Source organism: Lipomyces japonicus, assembly GCF_038497905.1.
Source record: "Lipomyces japonicus strain CBS 7319 unplaced genomic scaffold V1514scaffold_27, whole genome shotgun sequence".
NCBI lineage: Eukaryota > Fungi > Ascomycota > Lipomycetes > Lipomycetales > Lipomycetaceae > Lipomyces > Lipomyces japonicus.
Genome location: NW_027117839.1, coordinates 89,274 through 113,307, shown reverse-complemented (window position 1 = coordinate 113,307; position 24,034 = coordinate 89,274). Strand labels below are relative to the sequence as shown.

Below are 24,034 nucleotides of genomic sequence, written 5' to 3'. Positions count from 1 at the left end.
GATGTAGGCAATGTCTTGGGCAATGATGGGCATATGCGGTCGTTGTATATTTGTATACATGATGGGCAGCCATTGATTGTTTACTTTTACTTGGCACCTACCACCGCTCATATCTGCACGAGTACTTTTACGTCGTTCCGTTGCTTTAGCCTAATGCCCAATATTTCGTCAACAATAAACTGGCCGCTTTCTGGTTATTGAAGTACTTTGTCGTGTACATATTATGTCCTAACCCTGGACGAAAAGAGGCGAAAGCAGATGAACGTGTAGTGAAAATTTTTTATCAGATGGCACTAAGCCCGATTTGGTTTCGCGGAGATACAGCTGTACATTCATTATAATGATGAGTTCACAGCCAAGAGCAATATATAGACAGATAGCAAAGCAAAGCAAAGCAAAGCAAAGCAAAGCAAACAACTAAAACAATTCCAAAGTGGCAATCATCCCAGACACAGAATTTAATTAAAAAACAGAGCATGCATTACTTGATGGACGGAACATTGTTCATTAATATATATCAATGTATACGTATTAACACAAATACATGTTTCGAATTATAAAAATCATGCCAATCATGTGAAAGAACGTGTGAATATTAAATTTTCATGTTGAAAGCGAATATAAGCACGCAGTGCTGTACCCATCATACAAACATCACAATATACCGCGCATTAATATTAACCTTCGGATGCAGCTCGATCTGATAACTTTGATTGCGAAAATTTCAGCTACATAGCCGCGGATTATGACATCTACAATAATTGTAAACCAACAGTAATAAAAATATGTAAAAATAGAAGAAATAAAAAAACATTGCTACAAGGAAAATTTTGTAAATCACAAAGGCTTTTTTTTTCTTTCTTTTATATATTGATTCTCATTGCTTCACGTTGGTTGTGTCGTGAATGCGAATACTAATTATTCAGGCTTATTTTTTTTTGTTTATTTTTCAACGGTTAACGGTTGCAACGAGTGCGGTATATGTTGTTGTTGTTGATGATGATGTTGTTGTTGCATATGGGTACTAGCTATAACACAAAACGTGGGAGCCTGATTTATCTGATCTGATCTGATCTGATTTGATTTGATTTGATTTGATATGAACAGTTGCACTGCACACTTTCTTTTCCCCGGTCCTAACGCAAAACTTTTTCTATACCCACCAGCTCTTTGAAGTATAATCAAATATGGTATAAACAAAATTATATCAATCAAAACTACAATGTTGTACTGCAAATATAATATAAAATAGGTAGCCTAAACCAAACCAAACCTGTCGTTCAACAATTCCTTTTTTCTTGCGGTTACCTAACTCGAGTAATAAAACCGCTTTGCTGTGGCGCAATCGCCCGGGTGTTTGTGGCGGGGTGATCAGATAACGCCATTTTAGATCAATCGTTGATTCCTATTGCGGCAGTCAAGTTAACCACCAAGGTTCTCCCCTCGAAGTATGAATCATCAAGCGCAATCTAATTTCAGGTACTTCGATTCCAAGACTTCTCCATCAACAGACCCACATTCCATCCACGACCAAAACAGAATATGATGAATTATTTTAATTTTGTAACACGATCTCAAAGCATCGTGCCAAACACAATTTTGTTTTGCGTGTTTATTCCATGCCCATATGTTATGTAGATACAATTCGAACAGCAATGTCCGGCCACAAGATTTCGTCGTTAAAAGTCAAGTGTAAATGTATCACGTGTTTTCGCCACGTCCCACTTAGGGGGCGTAAATGTTGAGCATCGATAGTCAAGCCATATTTCGAACAAAAACAAGCGTAGTACGATATGGCATGGGACATGCATATTTATATATTATGGTTGTGTATATTCATGGCTATACAATGTGCTTCTCCATGTTGACTTGCTTACTACGCTTCCACAGGCCTAGCACCATACTTGAATTGAACGAATCAGCTGTCGTTCCTTGCGCACGCGTTTTTATGTTCCATTCCTTTGATCCTTTGATTGTAAAACTTTCGAGTAAATATAACTTAAGAATCTGATCTGTTATTACTTGGATGATACGTTTCATTTTATTTTTATCTATTGTGCTTAGCACTTAACCGTCGTACGTTACAACAATTGATCATTTTTCCACACCCGATTTCACAACATTCAAACATCCACCAAAAAAAAAAAAAAAAAAAAAAAATCAAAACCCATGCATTTTTCATGGCCATGTAGTATCCAACACGCCTGCCCATTCATTCCAAAACGGCCTGTACGCAATAACACTGCCTTCTTGCAAATATTGAAAATCAAGCCTGCCTTGCTGCACCGTTCGCACGTGGTTAACGTTTTGTTCCAACACGACCAACCCAATTTGCAATTCCTGCGCGCCAACTCCCTCTATCGCGACAATCACGGATGTGTGATCGGGTGCGCCGACCGTTTTAACCTCGGCCACGCCTGCCAGATTGATTTCTCTAAACTTGGCAGATTTGAATTGCAACACGTCACCTCGTCGAAGAACATTTTTTTGGCCACGAATCACTCGCCCGCTGTTAACTTCCCAGATCGACACGCCATGAATCAATCCTACACTTTTCAACGCCCCCGCATTAGCAAGTGCTTCATTAGCTAACGACCAACACTCTCCATCACCAACTTGACGTCCATAATTTGCCTCTGCAAATTTGGCCACGTTTTCACCAAATGCGGAACTGGCCGCATTCAGGTCATCATCATTCGGAGTAAGCGGTGGTGGGAAATCAATCCGTTGCGCGGTTGCCGCAACCGACGGGTTTTGTAAATCAGATTCAATCCTGAACTTTGACCTTGATAAATCACTAAACCTGACTGCCAATATGACTGTCTTTTGACTGCCTTGAATCGAAATTGATGATTGAAACGTCAATCCGGTAAGGAATGCCGGCCATTGGCTTATTTGTGTCGAGCTTGCGCCATTATTATACCATTTCTTTTCAAGTTCCAAATCGATTTGCGGAGGCGCCCATTGTGCCGGCGTGGGAGGCGTAGCTACCGGCGTCGGAATTGCTTGTAATGTCGGCACTGGTTTGGAAGATGCTATAATCGGTGGCGGATTACGCCCTGGAGGTGCTCCGGAGACTGATACGATCTTATTCAGATTACCTGCAGGTTGTGTCAACGGTCTGCCATCTTGCTGTTTGGTCGCTATTTGTGGCGGCTTGCGAGACTACAAAAAAAAAAAAAAAAAAGGGCCATGTTAGCCAATGTATTCATCGCAACAAGTAACGCCAAAAATGTAAGAAAAAAAAAAAAGCAAAATCGAAAAGACGAGATTGACCAAAGATACATATGAAGCATTGGCAAGCAGTATCTTTTCAAACACGACCCAAAAAAAAAATTTCAGTTTGGCCTTACATTATCGTACCCATTAGATGACGAAAAAGATTGGTTTGGAACAGGCGACGTAGGTGATCCGCGAAGTGCAGGATTTTTGGGCTTGGGTGGAGGTGGCGGTGGTTTTTTGCCAACAGCAGACATGCTCTGAGTTGGCCGATGGCCAGATGGGACTCTTTGCCCAGTAATTCCACCACCATTGCCTGACGTTGTTGGATTTCGTGCCTTGGCAATTTCAGCAGCAAAGTTGGCTTGCTGAGGCGGGAATCCAACTGGAATTTGTGATTGTGGAGAGGCTGAATCGGCCCCGGGAATCACTGATTGTGAATAGCCGTGTCCTTTCACAAAAGGCTTGCCTGCTTCAGATGTTGATGTTGGTGTTGAAATTTGTGAAATGGCTTGTTGTTGAGGCGCCTGATAAGCAGGAGAGTAAATCGGCTGGGGAGACTGAATAGGTTGACTACCGTACTGAGGTTGAACTTGTGGCTGGGGTATTGATTGTGAATATGGTGGTTGATAACCTGCAACCGGTGCCTGAGCCGGCTGAGGAGAATATGCTGCTTGCGATAGCGGAGCTTGTCCGTACGCTGGCGAAACCGTACCTCTCGGCGGAAGCAAAGGAGGCGGCGATCGCTGCGGCAGACTTGGCGGAGGTGTTGGTTGAGCGTACTGCTGTTGTGGCGCATAGGGGGTTGCACTCTGGTATGGTGGTGCCGGTGCCTGAGGCTGTGGTTGATAGCCATTTGATGGTTGCTGATAGATAACCGGCGGTTGAGAGCCAGGTTGCGCTGGCACGCTTGGCTGATAGGACGGCACGCCGTTCGATACCGGCGGCTGTTGCGCAACTCCTGGCTGACCAGGCTGATATACATTATTTGGATGGTATTGTTGCTGTTGCTGTTGCCGTAATTTTTGTTGTTGCTCATAAGCTGGCTGATACAGATAGTTATATTCTGGAGACACTGTAGCAGATCCAGCATCAGGATGGAATTCACGATGTTTTGGTGGCGGAGGAAATAAATTTGGATTTTTTAATGAAGAAATCGGTGTGGACGATGTCCTTCCTTCATATTCGGCATCTAAATGAACATGTTTTAACAAGACCCGATCCATTTTAATTCAAGTGCCAATTATTAACTTGTTTGCCACGTTATTCACCAACATGTGCCAACCCCCCTTTTTTAAGAAACAAAACAAAACAAAAAAAAAAAAAAAAAAAAAAAAACCGGTAATGCTTACTTGAATTATTTGAATTTGAACCACCTGACAAGATTGAAGCAGAGTTAAATTTCAAATTTTTAAAACCTCCACCACTTGAATTTTTGCTTGACGAATACGAAGATGATGATGACGAACTAGATTGCTTTTCCGGATGCCAACCGTTTTTCATAATATCTCCAAATCCCATTTTTGTAAAAAAAAATTGTTGGAAAACAATGTTATAAGTTTAGTTTTTGCTAAAAGTTATGGGATGTGGGGTTCCTTTGTCTATGTTTAATCCCTGCTCAGTAAAAAAAAAAAAAAAAAATTTAACCAAAGGGATTTCAAGTCCCAAAAGTAATTAAATTTAAACAATCGCAATCAAAAACAATATAAAATATTAATTGGTAAGATGTGAATGTTGCCAGATATCAAATCAACCAGGACGGCTGCGCCGGCCTGTAAAATGATTGTGATTAATTGGCGCAGTGCGTAAAGGAGTGCAGGCCGGGTAATATTCATAAACTTCATGAATTTCGCTAAAAAGGCACACAATAAACAAAAAAAACACCCAATTTATTACAATTAACACCCATTTAAAATACCATTTCAATGTACTTCTTTTCAATTCGAATTCGAATTCAAATTTAAAAAGTAGTAAGTAAAAAAAAAAAGTGCGTTTCAAGCAGATGAATTAAGATACAAAGCCCAACTAACCTTTTCCTTTATTAAAATTACAAAATCCACCGTTTGTATATGACATTTATCCCGATTCAAGAAGAAAAAAAAAATTATTAGAACAAAACTTTAAAACACCCAAGTTAAAAGTACACATGTATGCATGTATCCATAAAAAAAGTATCATTTGATTATATATCAAAGACTGGTTTATTTTTTTTTCCGGCTTTTTGACGATTGACAGAGTGTGTTGGTACATGTAACGTGAGAGATGTAATATTATGTACTTTTCGAACCTCCTTTCATATTTTTTTTCTTTTACTGATTTAAACTAAATTAAATCATTTACTGATCTTTCTTGGTCTCATTTTCAGAAATGCCAGCCTGCTCTTTTGCTTCCAATGTCTGCTTGACAGTGCCGGCATACTGAGTTCCCAGCCATTTGTCCCAAACAATGAAAAAAGGTTGGGAAAAATTTGTCTTGATGCCAAATCTTTGGTGATGAATATCATGATAGGCAGCATTATTCTGAAATATTATCTGAAGCGGATCAAACGGTAACGCGTACCCACAATGATCGTCAACGGTCTTTAAAGTTGAAAACGAAAAAAAGATTAATGATTCGCGAACGGTTAAGCCGGCAATCTTGTATGCGATTCCGGCACCTAAAGTGTCCATCAAAAGACCTTCAAACCAGTGATTATATAATGCTCCGAACGCGTATGGAACGTATAACCTGTGATGCCTGGAATGGAAAGCCTTGTATAGATACTTGTAATTATGCATTGCTCTGTGAAGAAAATATTGCCATGTATCTAAAATGAAAAAAGCGAAAATGATTTTAACCGCAGGAAAGCCGTACCAGTACACGGATTCAATAATGGCCAATGGCAAAAACGGAATCGCATGTGCCAATTTCCAAATCTCGTAAGATTCCATTCCGGTATAATCCGGCTCGTCAAATACGATTAAAAGAACCCCAACAATTGTCTGAATAACCTGTTGCAAAATTACATCACGAATAACTTCCCGCACGGTCACCTTGTTTCGTGAAGCGACTTCTTCGGGCGGATGAATTCGGTATTTTCTTAGCACGTCGTAAATGTCAATAATGTGGAAAAATATTGACGCTATCCAATAAGTAATAATTGGCAAAGCAATGGCGAGTATTTCATCAGGAATGGACGCCAGTAATGACTCCTTCTTCCCAATCTCAAACACCGGTGGCGGGGAAGACAGAAATGCGGTTGTCAACTTGCTATAATTTCCCATTATTGACTTGAAAGTAATACTGCGATACAATATCGGTTATCAACTAGGCGCCAAATTTCTCTAAAACTTTTCTAGTATATATTTGACATTCAAAAAGTGCACAAAATAACAAGCGAACGATAAGACCTGACTTTTACATTTATTTAAACAGAATTGGTTTAATACTTTTCTACGCCAAAAGTGGGATGTTTCTGCATACCGTACACGAATGATTGCACTTTATGCTTTTTGCGTGCACATGTTTGCGCTCTCTAGAATAATCTAGCCTAGTTTTGTGTTTTACACACCATTATACGCAACAAATACTACTAGAGCGTCTCTAACTTAATAATGGAGTTTATCGCACGGGCGCCGCAGATTGGGCGCAAAAAAAATTGCTTTTTTCTTTTTTTTTTTAAATTTTTTTTTTTTTAAACGTCACTTTCAATCTTTTTCCTCCCTTTTTACACCACCACTACCACTCAAATCAATACATCATGCTGCTTTACAAGGTATGTGAAAGAATATTTTTTATTTATCAACAAGAATTTGTTCTTCATTTTCTCCTACACTAAGTAGTCAATACAACATAGGGCATTCTGTGTCCCTTTTTAAGATAAAAAAAAACAAGAAGAGTTATTTTTTTTGTTTTGTATTGTCTTGTCTTGTTTTGTTTCTAATGCTAATACTACGGTTGATAGGATATTATCTCCAACGACGAGTTGATCTCTGATGCCTACGACATCAAGCTCGTTGACAACGTTGTCTTTGAGGTTGACTGCCAGAACATTCAGGTTAAGCAGGGCGGTGATGTTGATATTGGTGCTAACCCTTCTGCTGAAGATGCTGAAGAAGCTCTTGAGGAAGGTGTCGAGGTTGTCAACAACGTTGTATATTCTTTCAGACTTACCCCAACTTCATTTGACAAGAAGAGTTACCTCACCTACATCAAGGTAAATCAAGTCATAGAATATTTTTTTTTTAAAAAAAAAAAGAATTGTGGTTTCTAACAATAATAAAGGGCTACATGAAGTCAGTCAAGGCCAAGTTGCAGGAGACCAACCCTGATGCCGTCTCTGTTTTCGAGAAGGGTGCCCAGGCCTACATCAAGAAGGTCGTTGCCAACTTCAAGGACTACGAGTTCTACACTGGTGAAAGCATGGATCCCGAGGCAATGTATGAATTTTTTTTTTTTGTTTTAAACTACTTGGAGTTATATATGCTTATGGTTTTTACTTTTAGGATTGTCCTCCTTAACTACCGTGAGGATGGTACCACTCCATATGTTATCTTCTGGAAGCATGGTCTCGTTGAAGAAAAGTTTTAATTTTGTTTTTTTTATTTGTTATTTAATAATATTTTCTCTCTTTTTTTTTTTTATTTTTTTTTTAATCCTTAATCGCCTTGAACCTGAGTCGAACATACCCGACAACCCACACGCCTCTTGATTCAACAAACGCGCTAAACCTCAATGCTTCGATTACTTCTTGAATCACTTGCTCTTTCTCATCACCAGTCAGGCCTTTCCAAAATGAAAATCCAAACGTGTCTAACCATCCTCGAGCTCCATCATCGCCTTGGGGCAATTCTGTCGGCCGATATTCGAGTTCGAGATGTTGTACTCTAAATCCGGCATCAGTTAAATATTTTAACGTAGTTTCCTTATCAGAGAAAAACCAGGGCGACAAGTTGTCGCGAATGTATTCGTGAGTGACCTCTTGGCCATCAATGCCGCCCTTTTTGGCCCACTGCCTGCGAACCGCGCTCGAAATTGCGGTGTAGATTTCAGCCACGTTGCCGTGACCACCAAACTCGGCCACGAATTGGCCGCCGGTTGGAAGAAGGTCGTACACGTCCTTAAACACTTGAGTTCTTGTCGCCTGATCACGCAAGATCCAATGCAATGCTGCGTTAGAAAAAACTTTGTTGTAAACGCCTCGCGGGAGTCCTGCTTGGCCGATAAATCTGGCATCAACGACGGCCGTGGTCAGGTTCCTGGCCGCGTCGCCAGCGTCGTTGATTCGCTGTTGAGTATACTCGACCATGGATCTCGAACTGTCAGTTGCGTGCACGGTTTTAACCTTGGACGCAATAGCAATCGATAAAATTCCATCCCCAGCACCCAAATCAAGAATTACATCGTCAGGTTTTAAGTCAACCAAAGACACAACCTTGCTCGTAAGAACTGGAACGAACGCGGCAGTTTGCGTGTACTGTTTGGCAGACCAGTTGTCTTGCTCTTTGGCAACAGATGTCATTCTGGCTGTTTAGATCTATAATTTAAAAAAAAATGTGTCTATTATTTTCAAGTCTTGTACAAACTATTAAAAATATGATTAAATATTTATTGCAGTGCTCGAAGTCGAATTTATATTTTTTGTGGAGTTGGCTTTTGGTTCGCCGATATCGGCCTCCGCAGTCGCAGTCTGTTTTCCGCGCTGTCCATGCAAATAATTGATTGAATGCAACATGCCGATATTCACCACAAGTCATTTAGTTCTAACATTAGGATTATTCAGATTCCTAGTGGGACCAAAGTATTAGTCATGTTGTTAACTTGTATGATGAAAATTGGTGATTGGATAAATCACGTCCTCTTCGTTTGTATCACACGGAGGTACTGAAGGTGGAATGGACATGCGATCCTGAAAATACTCCTAATTACATTCTTCAAGGTCCTGGATCCCATCTGTCTTTTAGTGTTGTCTCACATTGGTGTTTACTGAACCTTTAAATCGCAATTGGCAGGTTCTTTGCATTGGAAGAACGGGCCAAGGTTCTTTCATAGGCAAGTTATTTAAATCGAGACGCGTAAACTTTTGGGAGGCGTGAGCTCATGTATAACTTGGTGAACATGTTTTAATTTTGACCATGTCTCTAACCGCCCGTCCTTCTGCACTGCATAACAGGCGCAAACCGAAATAAGATGCGTTTTGGACCAAAGAAGGTGTCTGATTTCAACTAACGGCTTCTTGGTCGTCCAAGTCGGTGACGCGTTGTTCGGATATTATCAAACATCCGATCTAATATTTTTAAAAAGGTTAATTCTATTCAGCCTACAGATAAGTACTCGTTGTTTTGAGATCCAGTGCACGCAACACGCTGAATATCACACCACTATGATTCAAGGAAAATATTAATTAATTACGAAAAAAAAATCTGTACACACTTTTGATTTAATGAGATATGTGCTCGATTGTTAAAATTCTCATTAATCATGCATCTTGTAAACAAGCCAACATGCTTTGCTTGAGTAAGGTGGATGGCGATGGCGCTGCAACGTCTTCGGCTGCCGCCACCTCCGATTCGTGGCTTGGCCGAACAACAAGCAATACCCAACAAGGCAAGCCCCGTAACTAGAAAGATCGTCCAAAAAAAAGCAAGAAAACCGAAATAAGTAGCATACAAACTTTCTAGACGGTAAAGTTCTGCCGAGACACAACAAAGTCACAAAAAAAAAGTTATCCGTTTTGTGACTCGATAAGTACAATCAATTTGTTTGTTTATTGACGTTGCACACATGCCTTCTCGTTTATCATTATGAATTTGAAAATGCAGTAAAAACCGAAACCATGCGGATACCAATCCAATGCTAATTTTATTATTCTCTAGTACATGTTATCTATGGTTGATGAGTTTGTCTGCAAAAAAAAAAAAAAAATTGCTGCTTGCGTCTTTTGTAGCCGAATCAGTATTTTTTTTTCTTTTACAGAATATCTATCTACAAGAAACATTAAAAAATTCAACATTTAACGAGGCGAAGAAATGTGATGATTTTAAACAAAACGAAAAACTGGTTTGACACGTTGCGCGCGCGTTTAAACGGAAGTCAAAACTTATTTCAACAAATCAAATGCTATGGTAATTAATACATGTGCAATTATTATTGGCCACCCAACCAGTGGATCGAACACACATTATTGAGCTCGACAAAAACTAAGCCCAGTTGTCTAACTATCTTGTTGGTGGTAAGTATGACGTCATTAAGAATTCATGGTAATGACGTCAGAGCTCTTGCGCGTAACAAGTGGTTGTTCAAACTGGTCAAATTTCCCGAAGACGATACGTATAAATTCTTTGACTTGATTAATTTCTTAAAAGTAAAAAATATGTTGTTCTTGACAAAGTGGGAAATTGCTCAAGCACACACAAGTTTCCCCCGTGGGTAAAAAGATGAAACGCCAAACTGTAATAATACAAACTCTAAATACAAACGTCATATAGATCGGCGTGCCGCGCCTTCGCGCTCGCCTCCACCCCCCACACACATAAAGAAGGAAGTTACCCTTCTTAGCGATAAGCAAGCGAGCCTTCTGTTTGCTTCTGTTGGCTTTGGCTTTTTATCGGGACTGAGGTTTCTTTTTAGACACATAGCAGCACGATCAATCACCAATCACAAGCCGGTGACAATGACAAACTTACGTACGTAGGACACACACAATTACAGTGTTCAAACGTCAATTTATCTAAAAGAAAACGTCATGGTATCAGAAAAAGCAGGTACAAACAGGAAATCTGAGATAAAACGCACACAACGCCACTTCCTTTTTTTTGGGCCATTTTCTCTCTTCTTCCATTTGCCGCGCAGCCAGCAAGGTAAACCTAATAATGACTAAACTCATGCAGGAACCGCCAAAGCCTCAAATTAATCCCAATTAGGCTTAGTGCATGTCCAAGTCACAACGCAAAACTTTCCTTGCAAAAGGGAAGTTCAATAGTTGTGTGCTGGTACGTTCCGTGCTCACCGTCATGGTTGCCTTCTTCACGGCTTTTCCTTTCACGATGGCGTAGATCCCATTTAAGTCGCCCTTCTTCAACTTCGTCGTCCCATTGTATAAATAATGGGGTCCCCCCCCTCCCTGTGCAAAAAGTTTTTTTTTCTTCCCATTGTCATCAATCATCTTACCTTTTCCTTGTTCCTTCAACACAAGTAATATATTAATCGATCCAACAAATCAACCAATCTTCAACAATGTCTTCTTCATTAAATAACAGTACCGCGTCCTCCGTTACACATCACCCAACAAGAAGTGATGTTGCTATCTTTTCTGACTTTGACGGTACCATTTTCATGCAAGACACCGGTCATGTTCTCTTTGACAAGCATGGTTGTGGTGCCAAGCATCGCGAACATCTTGACCATCAAATCAATACTGGCACTCGCTCCTTCCGCGATGCTTCTGAAGAAATGTGGGGTTCTTTGACTGTCACGTTTGACGATTCCATGGAAGACATGAAGAACCATCTTGAGATTGATGCCGACTTTGAAGAATTTCACGATTTTTGCATTCAAGAAGGCGTTCCGTTCAACGTTATCTCTGCTGGTCTCAAGCCAGTGCTTCGTGGAGTTTTGGATCAATTTCTTGGTGAAGATGCTTCAAATCGAATTGGTATCATTTCAAACGATGCTGAAATCTCTCCTGATGGCACAAAATGGATCCCTATTTGGAGACACGACAATGAACTTGGTCATGACAAGTCGGTTTCAATTAAAGAATGTCGTGCCCAGCTTCGCAAGCAACTTCCTCAAAATAAGTCTCCTCTTATCATCTTTGTTGGTGATGGTGTTTCTGATTTGCCTGCTGCTCGTGAGGCCGACGTTCTTTTTGCCCGGCATGGCTTGCGATTGGAAGAATACTGCATTGAGCACTCCATCGATTTCATCCCCTTCGACACTTTTGCCGATGTCCAGCATGAAGTTTCCAGAATCCTCGATTCCGGTGATCTTGAACGGTTTAAGAAGCCTGCAAACAGATCAGCCACTTCTTCCTCCACGATCGCGTCATCAAAACATAAACTTTTCGGCAACGTTGACACCAGGAAATCGAGAAGAACGGACAAGACTCATCTTTCTCCGATAAGCTCTCATTTTGGCAAGACCATCACGATCGCTTAAAGCAGCGGTCTTTTCTATTTATTTTCACGTGTTATGATTATATAAATATGGTACAAAATCTTGTACTCTTCGCATATAACTTGGGTTATTGGTGTTACTTTCGGCTTTCGTCTTTTTTACTTCTTACCTGAAATATGTATTATTATTATTACTCTTATTTTGCATTGTTTCTGAACACAATATATTAGATGTGGGAATATAAATATTTCTTTCTAGATTGAATAAGTTAGTCAATTGCGTAATTGCATAATTGTTCAAACGTTTTGTGTAAATTGTAACTGAAACCATGCCACAATAACGTTTATAAGCAGATTGTGATAGCACAGCTGCTTCCAACATGAAAAAAAATAAACGAAACAAAACTGTTCAATTACAGAATTCAGTTGAACAAAATATGTGGACAAGAGGGGGTAGGACTTAAAGGGCTATTTGTATCGATTTCGGGGGTTGCGTCGCTGCGGGTTAATTTACAAAACAGGTAATAAAGCAGCGTAGCTAGTGTGGTGAATTATGCCTTTAATTTGTTTGAGAATCTTAATGTAACATTAATACTTAATTTAATATCAAAATACATGATGAATCCAATATTCAAATTTTATCGCAACGATTTACTAAAATTGACATAAACTTGCTTATTCTACAATTAACTGAGCATATTCGGCTGCACTTTTGTCAAAGAAGTCGCTCTTTTCAGACAAGTCAGCCAAAAACGGATGTTCCGAATTAATCGTAGTCAATGACCTAAAACAAAAAAACACATCAGTCTAAACTCGCTTACTTGGCTTTTTTTTTTTTTTTTGGCTCAAAATTTTGATTCAAATAAAATGCACTTACTCTAAAAATTGTGAATAATCCTTTCCAAGAAGGATGTACAACACGATCGCATTGACAAGCACGTCGGGGCTTGTGTTCTCCCGTTCGAGTGCCGAGTTTAATGCATCTTCAGCTTCAGGTAGTCTTCCTAATTGAATATTTGCAATCGCTTGGCCGATAAATGTTCGCGCATTTGATGAGGAAGGTGTCTGGGCGAGTTCCTCATAGATGTAGAATGCTTCTTGGTATCGATCACCACCCTAGTTTAACACGATAATCATTAGTCATGCCAATCATCATTTCACCTTATTGAAACAGAGCCGCAAAAAAAAAAAAAAAAAAAAAAAAAACTCACAAGTTGAAGATCAACCCATGCTTCTGGCAGATTGACTAAAAGATTGTCTTGCCCCCATTTCTTCGCCTGTGTAACTTCTTTAAGAGCAAGGTCAACCTTGTTCTGTGCCAGTCTGATTTGTACAATCAATGCAACGCTGCAAACACCAAAAAAAAAAATTAGCATGCACTAATCGATTAACTATCATCGGCCTTCAAACATACGCAGCAAGGTTTCCTTCATGCTTGGATAATAATAATAACGCGTCTTCAATCTTGCCAGATAAATATAACACGACCGCGCCCAAAACTTGTACGTTTGCATCATCACTCGCAGTCTCTGCAAGTTCTTCAACAATCTCCAAACTAGCATCTTGATCACCAGTTTTGAACAAAGCCAATGCCTTGACCGCAGCCAACGCGGCACTGCCCTCAGTATCATCCAGCTCTCCAACCACACTTTCGGCGTCACCTAGTGCAATCTGTGCTCGATAATGATAAATCCTGGCTTGTACTATCGTCGTATCACTGTATCCTGAAATTGGTTGCAGTAATACATCTTTGTAGGCTCCTTGATAAAATAGGTTATGAATCGCGAAGAGTTCTGATTCGATACGGTTATTCGACAAGTTAGTCCAACTCAGCTGACTCATTTATTTTTTTTTCTGTCATTCTCTCGACATTTAATATTCATATACTAACCTCCAGCATCTGAAAATGGATCCATTGTTGATGATTTATGTCAACACAAGTCGTTATGTATGTAATCAATGTTAGTCGGGCCGTTGCTGCTTAAGTTAGTTGCGTCGAACGTTACCCGGATTACTGCCTTTTCGCCAGTATCATGTAAATATGATAAATAGTTGCGATAATCTGGTATAATCGACATAGTTCAATTGCTCCTCATGGCGAAGCATGTGGCAGTCATTGGAGCGGGAATTGCTGGAGCTCGCTGTGCTCAAGTGCTAAGTCTCAATGGCATGTCAGTCTCAGTTTTTGAAGCCAGGAATCGACTTGGCGGACGTGTGAGCAATCCATTACTTATAAACCACATGAAAATGACTTTGTATAGGCAATATAAATGCTAAAAGAAATTTTACTTTATAAAAAAAATTATTTTTTTTACAGGTTGCCGAATCGAACAAATTGGGTAAACCATTAGACTTAGGCCCAAACTGGCTTCATGGTAATACCGATGCGAATCCGATATCCCAATTCTGCAAGAAAATTGCAAAATTACATGATGTGGGTGATAATGGGTTGATAATATCACCAGACGGTGCACCTTTTTCTGATGACAAAGTGGCAAAGATTGAACAATACTTGTGGAAGTATGTCGAGCTCGCGATTAAGCATTCCAAGGCTCACAAGGATACGATTGATCCCGATCTTAGCTTTTATCAATACGTAAGCGGAAGAGTGCAAATTGATTATCCTAGAGATAAAGAAACTCAAGCACATGTATTGCTGGCCATTGAGGTGTTTGGATTTTATACGGGCACAGACATTCGTGAGCAAAGTGTGAAGTTTGCAATGTTAGAAGAACCTGGAGAAGTACAAACTACTTTTTATTGAACATGCTGAGTCTAAAATTTATAATCGATATATAGGGAGAAAATCTGTTTATTGCTAGTGGTTGCGTACAAGTGTTCGACCACATTGCCAGGGAAGCCTTAGTTAATTGCAATGTGTACATGAACTCCATTGTTAAAGGTATTACGACGGCTTGTAAATCAGTTTATGTTGAATTGAACTCGGGAGAACGTCATGAGTTTGATGCCGTGGTATGTTCAATACCGCTAGGGTGCTTAAAGCATAACACAATCAGATTCTCACCCAAATTACCAACCAGAGCCAGGCGAGCTATTGGATCATTAGGCTATGGAACTTTAGAGAAAGTAATACTTCCCTTGTAGAGTGCTTTCTCATGATAATGATGATGGTTTTTATTTATAAATACTTATAGGCATACTTACGGTTTCCCGTGCAATTTTGGGACAAGGATTACATGGAGTTCTTAGGTCCTGAATATGCAAGTACGGAGAAATGGCCAATGACTGCGATTTCAATTGCACATTTGCCAGAACCATACGCTCAAAACGTGCTTTTGTTTTATCTTTACGGTGACATGTCTATTGCATTTCTAAACCTGCGCACGGATAATGAAAAGATCAATTTCTTTCAACCTTTTTACTCACGCATTCCTGGATTTGACAAGACCAACAAGCTTCATTCGCCTAATGCGGTTTTGAGCACGTCATGGTCACAAGATCAGTTTGCAGGCTTTGGTTCGTATTCAAATTTTCAAATCGGACTGACTGATGGTGAGAATGATATTGACACATTACGAGCTGGCTTCCCCGAACAAAGGGTTTGGCTTGCCGGTGAGCATTGCACTACGCCATCATTGCTTGCCACCATTGGAGGAGCCTATGAATCTGGACAGCATGCAGCAGAACTAGTAGTAGGTTCATTAAAGTAATATATGTATATAGACGTTTAAAAGGGTAACTTTTGTTTGGTGCCTCACCAGTAAAATTGTGGTGCTTATATAATCCGGCGGGTTCCCATTAGGGTATAAAAATAAGAGCCACAACACGTCGCAGTTATGCGGACCACGCTAACCACAAAATTTTTAACCGCTGAAGTGGCCCTTTTTTCTTTTTTTTTTTTCTCTTTTCTCTTTTTCTTTACACTTTGTCAAAACATTTCTCATAACACAATGCCTTTCGGTGATCTCTCATCAGCTGCTGGTAAGATATTATTTTATAATATTTATTTATTTTTGAAGATTGCATTGAATGTGTCCGCATTGGTGTCTTCTAAACAGTTGGTCGAAGAAATTTTTTTCTTACAATTCATTTAGGTCTTTTGACCCTTAACAAATTCCTTTTGAAGGAATCCTTCATATCTGGGTAAGTCCTTTTTTTTTTCTTTATCTTGATTGTCAATGGATGGTATGGAGAACATCTTGGAAATGAAAAGAATTGTAAGATCGAAATTGTTTTTTTACTTTGATTTTTTTTTGGGCAAGATTTCTCTTTCCATGCAGTTTCAACCAGTATGAAACAGATAACTTTCAAATTTTTTTTTTAATGATGAAAACTTTTGGTCCGTGTTTATGATAGCGGCTTAAGACCCCGCAATAGAATGAATACACAACCAATTTGTTCACATTTTCTGAAATTTTATAAAAAAAAATTACTTGGATTTATTTGTTTTGTTTGACGGCATAAATGATTTTTTTTTTTGGATTTAAATCTAATGAGAATTATTAGATTCGAGCCATCCCAGGCCGATGCCATTGTTTTCAAGGCTGTTGGCTCTGCCCCTGATGCTGAGAAGTACGTCAACGCTGCACGCTGGTACGCCACCATTGCTTCGTACTCTGCTGAGGAATCTGCTGCTCTGCCAGGTGATGCTTCCGCTGACGTCACCACTTTCGGCCCTGCTGTAGTTGAAGAAGTTGCCGCTCCTGCTGCTGCTGAAGCTGAGGAAGAAGACGAAGAGGATGTCGACCTTTTCGGCTCTGATGATGAGGAAGAAGATGCCGAGGCTGAGAAGTTGAAGGCTGAGCGATTAGCTGAGTACGCTGCTAAGAAGGCCGCCAAGGGTCCCAAGCCTGCTGCCAAATCGATCGTCACTCTTGATGTTAAGCCATGGGATGACGAGACTGACCTTGACGAATTGTTGGCCAATGTCAAGAACCTTGAGGTTGAAGGTTTAGTCTGGGGTGCTCACCAGTTTATCGCTGTTGGTTACGGTATTAAGAAGCTTCAGATCAACTTGGTTGTTGAAGACGATAAGGTTTCTCTTGAAGACCTCCAAAACCTTATTGAGGAAGACGAGGACCATGTGCAGTCTACTGATATCGCTGCCATGCAGAAGTTGTAAACTAACTTTCCCTGAAATGAATTCTTTTTTTTTTATTTTTTTTTTTTTGTGTAATGATAAATGGGTAGTCTTTTATAGTTTGTTTTAATTTAAAAATTTGGTGTTTTGTTCGTTCTCTGTTTGATTCTATCCAAATTATATTTGCAAGTTTACTATAATGCAAACTGGTCAACAACTTACATTCATCTTTACATTGTATATTTTATTTTTTTTTTACTGGCGTAGCTTGTCTTTTTATTATTATTATTATTATTATTATTTTTCATTTTATATTATTTTTAGTAGATTAAATTAAGCATCATTTAAAAACAACTCTTTTTTTTTGAAATGGCTGCTTTAATGTCGATAAATAACTATTTATTAATAGTTATGTGATAATAAATGTTGATCGTACAATGACATGTATTGCGTAGTGATATGAATTCTGAAATGTACGACTCAATTGAACATACGCTTTATTAAAAAATACTTTGCATATTTTAATATAACAAATCATCAGTCAAATGCTTTCATGTAACGCCGGACGTAAAATGGTGTAAATTAGAGTCCAGACACTCAAATTACTTGAACTGGGCAAGGAAGAAGGAGCAGGTGGCTTGACGAGATAACAATGAGATGAGTGAGACCCCGTACTCAGCAGCAAGCCACTAAATAATAAACAATATCACAAAAATGATCTCGCAAACTAATATGCGAAATTAATGATCATCAAGGCTGACATTCACCTTCAAAAAGCAAAATCAAGGTACAGCAAGAAACCCCAGTCAAATCGTTTAACCGTTCAGGCCCGTATTGTACTATTTTGCTGTTTATACATGGCTATTTTAAAGTGGTATTAAATAAATTATTCAAAGGTACATTTTAGTTAAATTCTGTATTGAATTTTATGCGAACATACTATTCCCAAATCACAAAAGGAAAAGTAGCACAAATGACAGCATTTCTGTAATCATCTTATTACAGTCAAAAAGAAAACTGCTTTCAAAACATTTATTACATGAAGTTATCGTCGATAATGTCGTACCCTAAGCGATCGAGCACCGTAAGTGCATCTGGATTTCCCTTGAACGGGTCACCTTTAAATGAAACAAACCCCGGTGGCCTTTGTCGTTTAAAATGCTCTTCTCGTATCTTAGCCACCCGATCTTCTTCCTCGACATCGGCAAGATTAATATTTCCATAACCCTTCGCCTGTAAATCGAGTTGCCTTTTCGCAACACTCCTTTAACTTTCGTAGCCCCCCCTGGTATTCCCGCATCTTGGCCCTTCCTCTTCTTAAAAGTGCGCCTTTTTTCATTTGTGCTCGTTGTTATGATCCTCCGCCGGCCATTGGCAGTGACACTAATGGCCGTCTTATCCATAGGAAAAATTAAAAACCGAGAAATCAATCAAAACAACGACCTGGCAAACCTTCCGTACAAAAACTCTGGGCGACATTGAGTAATAGGATGCGCCAATGTGTTATGATAGAGCACTCCCAGATCTCATGACGGCTCCATCATGTGGACATAAAATCCAGCAGAGTCTTTTGGATAGAACACGAATATTTGGTTATCAAATGCTGCATGAACATCTGATCTGAGCAACATCAAATTCCCTTGGTCTTCCAGTAACGACTCATCCTGACGGCGATAATTGTCGTTCCAACAAAACATTTCATTTCTGAGAAACCATCCTGACTCAGCCCGTGGAATAATATGAGCAATCTGAGTTCCTGTGTAATGTGCCGTTATCCGGCAGACTTCATCTCTTGTACGGACGGCGTCTGCAGATGTTACCGGAGCAACTGAGTGTGCATCATGCTCTGGCTGTAAACCCCTGGTCCACAAAGAAGGCAAAGAAGATGGGAATTTCCAATCCTCGAAACACGTCACAACTGGCCAATTTGCACTTCTCCGACCTATTTATTAAACGCAAGGTCAATTAAATAATATTCAGACACCTTTTCGTGGCAAGTGATGCCAATAATGTCCACTAGCCAAAACGTTTTCGGGCTGAGGTTTTACCCGATTTAATCCTCTGCGATCTGTGGCCAGCCATCCATCGTTTCTATTATCTGCGATGATGGCGCACGCATCCATAAGAAGTGAGAAATGAAGTCCCCCCGAGATGTGATCAGGAGCATATATTGTAAACAGTAAATCTGTTTTTTCATCGTAGCCAGGGTGATGTATGTAGATGTAGTGCCTGGTCGAATTCACATCTGCTAAATAACGAAAAGCTTCATCGGCTTGTATGTCGACTCGATCCCGGTGCTGGATCGGGCCATAAAAAGACATTTTCTTGCGAATTTAGCAAACAAGACCGAGAGCAAACCAGATTACCATAAATATGATGCAACGTAAGTTTTTAGTAAAAAAACAAGAACAAAGCACAAAGTCTGAACATGGAGACTCGTTACTGTGACGTAATAGCATCCGATATCCACGTGGCGTGGTTTTTTTGATGAAATCACTGCAGCAGAATTTTTTTTTACAGTGATTGTAAAGTACTAAAGATAGCTGATCAATTTGAAATGAAAACTGGGGAGCAATGCAAAGCTTGCAAGCTTCATATCTGAAAATGTTCGGTTCAATTCAATGACTGGAATGGTGTGGACTCTAATCTGTTTTTAAACGCGTCTCACGCATTGCGATATGTTGTCAAGCATATCGTGTCACAAAAACGGATGGTGGAACGAAGTCAAAAAATGTGAGGCAACATCAAGAAGCACATGAAAAGCAATGGCACGTAGGATGAATTGTGAAGGCCAGAAGTAAAGGGCGGAAAAAAAAAACTTGACAGTGTTATGCTGTTAATTGGCGAAGATCGATCAACAAAGCCGGAAGGGGATGTGGAGGCGAGTGTGCTAACTTTGGGACGATGACCAGAGAAAAGCTAAAAGGAACATCCGTATAAGCACAAGACAAGACAAATGAACAAGAATTAAACCATTACGATACAAAAGTATACAAAGTGAATCGGCATCTTTTGGGATCCCTTTTTTTCGTCACAAACGAAGCAAATGCAGAACAAAATTAAAAAATTAAAATGGTTCAAGTATCGAAGATATCACTTCTTAATGTAATGATTTGCCTCTACATGCATATATTCTGTGTTTGATGCCAATTTTCGCCAACAATGAAGTCATGCGGGGAAAAGACAAAACTACAACACGACCAAACGACCAAACGAAATAATCCTAATATCTTGCAAAAAAAATATTTTTATCAAATGTTAATCTACCTTTTTTGACTCTAAAGTAGGCTTTCGCGCTAATCTTAAAAACTCGTGAACCTGTCTAAGCAAAAAGAAAACGACAAACAACACTAAGATTGATGCAATAAAAATAGTTGCCCGTTGGTATTTCGTCGTGAGATCCAACAACTAATGAGGTTTGATCCAATGGTCAATACTATCTGTTTCAAAGTCAAGATGCTCAAATTAACTTACCGGATACGGAAATACTTTGTTGTGACGGTAAACTTCATGCACCCAAAGCCTAGAAATATTCAAGTTGTTCAGCAAATGGAAACAAAAAAAATAAATCATGTGCTCATTTAAATCATTTACCAATATCCAACACCAGCTGTAGCGTAAATCGTGAAAGCATTAATGTTATTAATTTCCCAATTTGGCGAATATGCAAGATAATCAATAAGCAATGCAATCGCAGGAAACCCATGAAGACCAAAATCAATATAAACAGGAAGAAAAACAGTCAAGTCATTTGGAACAACCAGGCTTCTATCAATCTAAGAAAGAAATGTCAGCTATATAAATATGTATTCAAGACTTGATGAAACCATACCAGACAAAGACCACCATAAAGAACCGAAATTAAAACTTCAACAGGACATGAAACTAAAAGAATACGATTCTTGACCAATAGTAGTTCAATTGATCCAGTCAAATTGGCAAAGAACCCGAGAATGACGGTCAGATAACTTGCCGTAACGCCTAATGGATTTGCCACAGATCAGTCATTGACAAGCATAGAATTCACAAAAAAAAAATACTCACCAAGATTAGTCAAATACTGAAATTGACCACTGCAAAATAATTTATTCATGAGCGAAATTATACATTGAACAGCAAAAAAATTTGACTTACCCATAACGTCGCCCGTCAGGGAGTTGTCTCGACAACAAAAAGAAGAAATCAACCTGAAACACCACAATCGCAATTAGGTACACTACCGTAGATTTTGATTTAAATCTCGGCCGGGAAATAGTACTAGTAGTCATATTTGCAATTCCCGTTTAAAATAATGTATATTTGGTTAACGTTGTCGGGGTATACTTAACGGGTACTGGTCAGGGGGTCAAAACCGCATTTGGAAAATGGCACATGAAGGCCCCTGGTTGAGTTATTACGGTTTTATTCCATTGAAATCGTTCAAATTAGAAATTGTAATACGTGGGATTTTATTTAAACTACTTTCATGAAATAGAATGCCATAAAAAAATGATTGCTAGAAGAGTGAGAACCTGGAGTCCGTAATGTCACAAAATACCGTTCTGGGGTGAAAATGTAAACAAATGACGTTTTCCCTTTCTTCCTACGCGCTCTCGATCGCATTTCCTCTGCCATTTATTTTCAATACATACAATTCACTAATATACATCGTGTCTTTCACTTAACTTATCTAATTGTTTTTTATTTGATTGGAAATTTGTTATTAGAATTGCTTTTTTTGAGCCGTGTGGTATGATCTTGAATTGGGACGATGACGGGCCATGCCGGAAATATCACACTGGCATGGCCGAGCCAATAACCACTATGATTAATTGGTACATGACATACAACGTATTTGTTTTTGTTGCCTATGTTATTTATCGATACAACACATTAGGTCTTACCGTCTCGACCAATGATCGCACTAAGGACCAGATTTTTTGTGCCGTGCCGGATCTGTCTACCGATGACGATCATAAAAGCAACCTCAGAGTTTTCAAATCAACAAAGTCACATCAATGCCTTGACGAAACCAATGCTTTATCTCAAGTGTCACTACGGGATTCATGTTTTTATAGGAATATCGATTTTGACGAATATTGTCTTGACTGCCTGAACACAAATTTCTCAGCTCCTGAGTGCTTGCATGGTGCTATCATGGCAATCAAATTTTTAGTTTTAAATGAAGGTCATGCGAATAGTCAATTGCATAAAATGGTGTTAAAGGCCATATTTTTTGGATTTTCATTAATGACTCCAGCTTATAATTTAATTGCCAGAGGTATTCGCCAAACTTGCCGCTGGATTAATCATCATATTTTTTTTGCCTCCCTGTTGTTTGAGACAGTGAAGATCTCATGGATCACAAAGTCAGAGATTCTTGCAGAAAAAACATTCTTCATAGCAAAGCGACGGCTCTCTTGTATTTCCCGACTTGCGACCGCGCTTACTTGTCACATACTTCCGTTTTGGCCAAGACTGTATAACGGTTTATTAAAACCTCTCCAGATTATTTGCAGAATAGCAAGAGTCTTGAAAGCTATTGTTAGGCGTGAATGGAACCGATTACATTCATTCGTTTATAAAATTCACGCATCAACCGCTAACTCGGTCATCTTTATAATACGCAGTGCATCTAATTTCTATAAAATTTGGAAATCAGCGATTTTTTTCATATTAGGATTGATAACTTGTTTTGTGTTTTACCGCCTGGAGACCATTATTACCAACATTACCATTTGCTTTTCCAGATATCAAAGTTTAGGTTATAATCTTCTAATTAAAAGATATCATTTACCTATCACAATCTGTTTGATTTCTGTTGTATATTTCATTGCATCCGGCAAGTTTTCGAGTCATAATTTGGAAATTACTGGAATACGTATGTAGATTTCACATTAATTTGATTTATCTTGCTAGACTGACATATAATAGCTGATGTTGATTGGATTCCTGGATTAGACGTACAGAAGAAGACGAGCAAGGTTTTCATAGCGCAAAATTCAAATCAGTTGGAGATGTCAAAAACCGCAAAACGTTCGGTTACTGACAATTTTTTTAATTTCACTACTTGGATGCGGTATAGAAATTACGATGTACCAAGTTCAGTGCAAAACCGCAATAACGCAGCTTCATGTGCGACAAAAGTTACATTTTTATTAGATACATCGCAAATGCCTTTTAAAATTCCCAAAGATAGGGTGTTAAATTTGAAAACGGTACCTCCTTGTGTGAATATGGTGAAAACAGCGGATGCGATGAAAACATTGCCGGAAATTGCTACACTCGGTCGAATAGTTAATCAAAGAAGTATATTGGAACAGAAAGCAACCGAATTCACAGCAGTATTGCAACATAAAGGAGCCATTTTGCATAAACAGTCAAGTCACCCAAGTCAAGTTTCTTTGCCGCCAAAAGAACTGATCCACTTTCCGGAGATTATCACGGTCGGACCGGTATCAAGGAACTTGAATGCACAAACCATGCAACTCAATGTGATTAAATATTTTGTATGCTTTGAATCAAAGAACAAATATAGAATTATGGAACATCATAATCGAGCCAAAAAAAAGATGAAGCCAAAAAGGAAAAAAATTTTAAATTCAATAAATAATGGAGAATAAGTACCCGTGACAAGTATTATGCAGAATGTATAGTTAATAATAACAATAAATTAATAATGATAATATAACTACTTAAT

At 39.0% G+C, this 24,034-nt stretch overlaps 12 protein-coding genes across 12 annotated transcripts; 5 read left to right on the top strand and 7 right to left on the bottom strand.

The window, feature by feature from the left end:
• Nucleotides 1-2,056: 2,056 nt before the first annotated feature.
• V1514DRAFT_333196 (uncharacterized protein) lies at nt 2,057-4,557 on the bottom strand. Its single transcript, XM_066928001.1, has 2 exons — nt 3,354-4,557; nt 2,057-3,165 (listed from the first exon to the last, which is right to left on the bottom strand). The coding sequence occupies exons 1-2, from the start codon at nt 4,443-4,445 to the stop codon at nt 2,179-2,181; spliced, it is 2,079 nt and encodes a 692-aa protein (XP_066782587.1). The 5' UTR covers nt 4,446-4,557; the 3' UTR covers nt 2,057-2,178.
• Nucleotides 4,558-5,087: 530 nt separating this feature from the next.
• On the bottom strand, nt 5,088-6,640 carry V1514DRAFT_333192 (fatty acid hydroxylase superfamily-domain-containing protein). The gene has a single exon (XM_066928000.1). It carries the CDS (start codon nt 6,480-6,482, stop codon nt 5,556-5,558), a length of 927 nt encoding a protein of 308 aa, XP_066782586.1. The 5' UTR covers nt 6,483-6,640; the 3' UTR covers nt 5,088-5,555.
• Nucleotides 6,641-6,902: 262 nt separating this feature from the next.
• V1514DRAFT_104447 (translationally controlled tumor protein) lies at nt 6,903-7,819 on the top strand. The gene is made up of 4 exons (XM_066924374.1): nt 6,903-6,973; nt 7,163-7,414; nt 7,483-7,637; nt 7,704-7,819. The coding sequence occupies exons 1-4, from the start codon at nt 6,959-6,961 to the stop codon at nt 7,786-7,788; spliced, it is 507 nt and encodes a 168-aa protein (XP_066782585.1). The 5' UTR covers nt 6,903-6,958; the 3' UTR covers nt 7,789-7,819.
• Nucleotides 7,820-7,849: 30 nt separating this feature from the next.
• V1514DRAFT_343515 (S-adenosyl-L-methionine-dependent methyltransferase) lies at nt 7,850-8,719 on the bottom strand (the record flags this gene model as incomplete). The annotated part of the gene is made up of 1 exon (XM_066929143.1): nt 7,850-8,719. One exon carries the CDS (start codon nt 8,717-8,719, stop codon nt 7,850-7,852), a length of 870 nt encoding a protein of 289 aa, XP_066782584.1.
• A 2,590-nt stretch (nt 8,720-11,309) lies between these two features.
• Nucleotides 11,310-12,576, top strand: V1514DRAFT_333187 (2,3-diketo-5-methylthio-1-phosphopentane phosphatase). The gene has a single exon (XM_066927999.1). The coding sequence runs from the start codon at nt 11,434-11,436 to the stop codon at nt 12,355-12,357; it is 924 nt and encodes a 307-aa protein (XP_066782583.1). The 5' UTR covers nt 11,310-11,433; the 3' UTR covers nt 12,358-12,576.
• A 332-nt stretch (nt 12,577-12,908) lies between these two features.
• On the bottom strand, nt 12,909-14,255 carry V1514DRAFT_333182 (coatomer epsilon subunit-domain-containing protein). Its single transcript, XM_066927998.1, has 4 exons — nt 13,729-14,255; nt 13,526-13,661; nt 13,192-13,430; nt 12,909-13,098 (listed from the first exon to the last, which is right to left on the bottom strand). Exons 1-4 carry the CDS (start codon nt 14,154-14,156, stop codon nt 12,990-12,992), a joined length of 912 nt encoding a protein of 303 aa, XP_066782582.1. The 5' UTR covers nt 14,157-14,255; the 3' UTR covers nt 12,909-12,989.
• A 12-nt stretch (nt 14,256-14,267) lies between these two features.
• V1514DRAFT_295665 (uncharacterized protein) lies at nt 14,268-16,159 on the top strand. Its single transcript, XM_066925421.1, has 4 exons — nt 14,268-14,528; nt 14,632-15,057; nt 15,114-15,401; nt 15,470-16,159. The coding sequence occupies exons 1-4, from the start codon at nt 14,409-14,411 to the stop codon at nt 15,983-15,985; spliced, it is 1,350 nt and encodes a 449-aa protein (XP_066782581.1). The 5' UTR covers nt 14,268-14,408; the 3' UTR covers nt 15,986-16,159.
• Nucleotides 16,160-17,729, top strand: V1514DRAFT_333170 (uncharacterized protein). The gene is made up of 3 exons (XM_066927997.1): nt 16,160-16,256; nt 16,370-16,418; nt 16,782-17,729. Exons 1-3 carry the CDS (start codon nt 16,226-16,228, stop codon nt 17,395-17,397), a joined length of 696 nt encoding a protein of 231 aa, XP_066782580.1. The 5' UTR covers nt 16,160-16,225; the 3' UTR covers nt 17,398-17,729.
• A 661-nt stretch (nt 17,730-18,390) lies between these two features.
• On the bottom strand, nt 18,391-18,834 carry V1514DRAFT_320821 (uncharacterized protein; the record flags this gene model as incomplete). The annotated part of the gene is made up of 2 exons (XM_066926026.1): nt 18,391-18,588; nt 18,817-18,834. The coding sequence occupies 2 exons, from the start codon at nt 18,832-18,834 to the stop codon at nt 18,391-18,393; spliced, it is 216 nt and encodes a 71-aa protein (XP_066782579.1).
• Nucleotides 18,835-18,881: 47 nt separating this feature from the next.
• V1514DRAFT_320820 (uncharacterized protein) lies at nt 18,882-19,676 on the bottom strand (the record flags this gene model as incomplete). The annotated part of the gene is made up of 2 exons (XM_066926025.1): nt 18,882-19,297; nt 19,340-19,676. The coding sequence occupies 2 exons, from the start codon at nt 19,674-19,676 to the stop codon at nt 18,882-18,884; spliced, it is 753 nt and encodes a 250-aa protein (XP_066782578.1).
• Nucleotides 19,677-20,613: 937 nt separating this feature from the next.
• Nucleotides 20,614-21,623, bottom strand: V1514DRAFT_282554 (FAR-17a/AIG1-like protein; the record flags this gene model as incomplete). Its single annotated transcript, XM_066925102.1, has 6 exons — nt 20,614-20,763; nt 20,830-20,878; nt 20,950-21,131; nt 21,188-21,336; nt 21,400-21,428; nt 21,490-21,623. 6 exons carry the CDS (start codon nt 21,621-21,623, stop codon nt 20,614-20,616), a joined length of 693 nt encoding a protein of 230 aa, XP_066782577.1.
• Nucleotides 21,624-21,763: 140 nt separating this feature from the next.
• On the top strand, nt 21,764-24,001 carry V1514DRAFT_333162 (uncharacterized protein). The gene is made up of 2 exons (XM_066927996.1): nt 21,764-23,215; nt 23,269-24,001. The coding sequence occupies exons 1-2, from the start codon at nt 22,087-22,089 to the stop codon at nt 23,955-23,957; spliced, it is 1,818 nt and encodes a 605-aa protein (XP_066782576.1). The 5' UTR covers nt 21,764-22,086; the 3' UTR covers nt 23,958-24,001.
• Nucleotides 24,002-24,034: the final 33 nt, after the last annotated feature.

Excerpts from the sequence above, each read along its gene's own strand:
- V1514DRAFT_333196 (XM_066928001.1), bottom strand. The coding sequence starts at position 4,445 with ATGGATCGGGTCTTGTTAAAACATGTTCATTTAGATGCCGAATATGAA. Across the intron at positions 3,166-3,353 it reads CATCTAATGGGTACGATAAT|TCTCGCAAGCCGCCACAAAT; the intron begins GTAAGGCCAAAC and ends TTTTTTTTGTAG.
- V1514DRAFT_333192 (XM_066928000.1), bottom strand. The coding sequence starts at position 6,482 with ATGGGAAATTATAGCAAGTTGACAACCGCATTTCTGTCTTCCCCGCCA.
- V1514DRAFT_104447 (XM_066924374.1), top strand. Across the intron at positions 7,415-7,482 it reads GTTACCTCACCTACATCAAG|GGCTACATGAAGTCAGTCAA; the intron begins GTAAATCAAGTC and ends ACAATAATAAAG. Across the intron at positions 7,638-7,703 it reads AGCATGGATCCCGAGGCAAT|GATTGTCCTCCTTAACTACC; the intron begins GTATGAATTTTT and ends TTTTACTTTTAG.
- V1514DRAFT_333187 (XM_066927999.1), top strand. The coding sequence starts at position 11,434 with ATGTCTTCTTCATTAAATAACAGTACCGCGTCCTCCGTTACACATCAC.
- V1514DRAFT_333182 (XM_066927998.1), bottom strand. The coding sequence starts at position 14,156 with ATGAGTCAGCTGAGTTGGACTAACTTGTCGAATAACCGTATCGAATCA. Across the intron at positions 13,662-13,728 it reads CATGAAGGAAACCTTGCTGC|CGTTGCATTGATTGTACAAA; the intron begins GTATGTTTGAAG and ends TGGTGTTTGCAG. Across the intron at positions 13,099-13,191 it reads GATTATTCACAATTTTTAGA|GTCATTGACTACGATTAATT; the intron begins GTAAGTGCATTT and ends TTTTTGTTTTAG.
- V1514DRAFT_295665 (XM_066925421.1), top strand. The coding sequence starts at position 14,409 with ATGGCGAAGCATGTGGCAGTCATTGGAGCGGGAATTGCTGGAGCTCGC. Across the intron at positions 14,529-14,631 it reads GGAATCGACTTGGCGGACGT|GTTGCCGAATCGAACAAATT; the intron begins GTGAGCAATCCA and ends TTTTTTTTACAG. Across the intron at positions 15,402-15,469 it reads GCTATGGAACTTTAGAGAAA|GCATACTTACGGTTTCCCGT; the intron begins GTAATACTTCCC and ends AAATACTTATAG.
- V1514DRAFT_333170 (XM_066927997.1), top strand. The coding sequence starts at position 16,226 with ATGCCTTTCGGTGATCTCTCATCAGCTGCTG. Across the intron at positions 16,257-16,369 it reads TGATCTCTCATCAGCTGCTG|GTCTTTTGACCCTTAACAAA; the intron begins GTAAGATATTAT and ends CAATTCATTTAG. Across the intron at positions 16,419-16,781 it reads AAGGAATCCTTCATATCTGG|ATTCGAGCCATCCCAGGCCG; the intron begins GTAAGTCCTTTT and ends GAGAATTATTAG.
- V1514DRAFT_333162 (XM_066927996.1), top strand. The coding sequence starts at position 22,087 with ATGATCTTGAATTGGGACGATGACGGGCCATGCCGGAAATATCACACT. Across the intron at positions 23,216-23,268 it reads TTTGGAAATTACTGGAATAC|CTGATGTTGATTGGATTCCT; the intron begins GTATGTAGATTT and ends GACATATAATAG.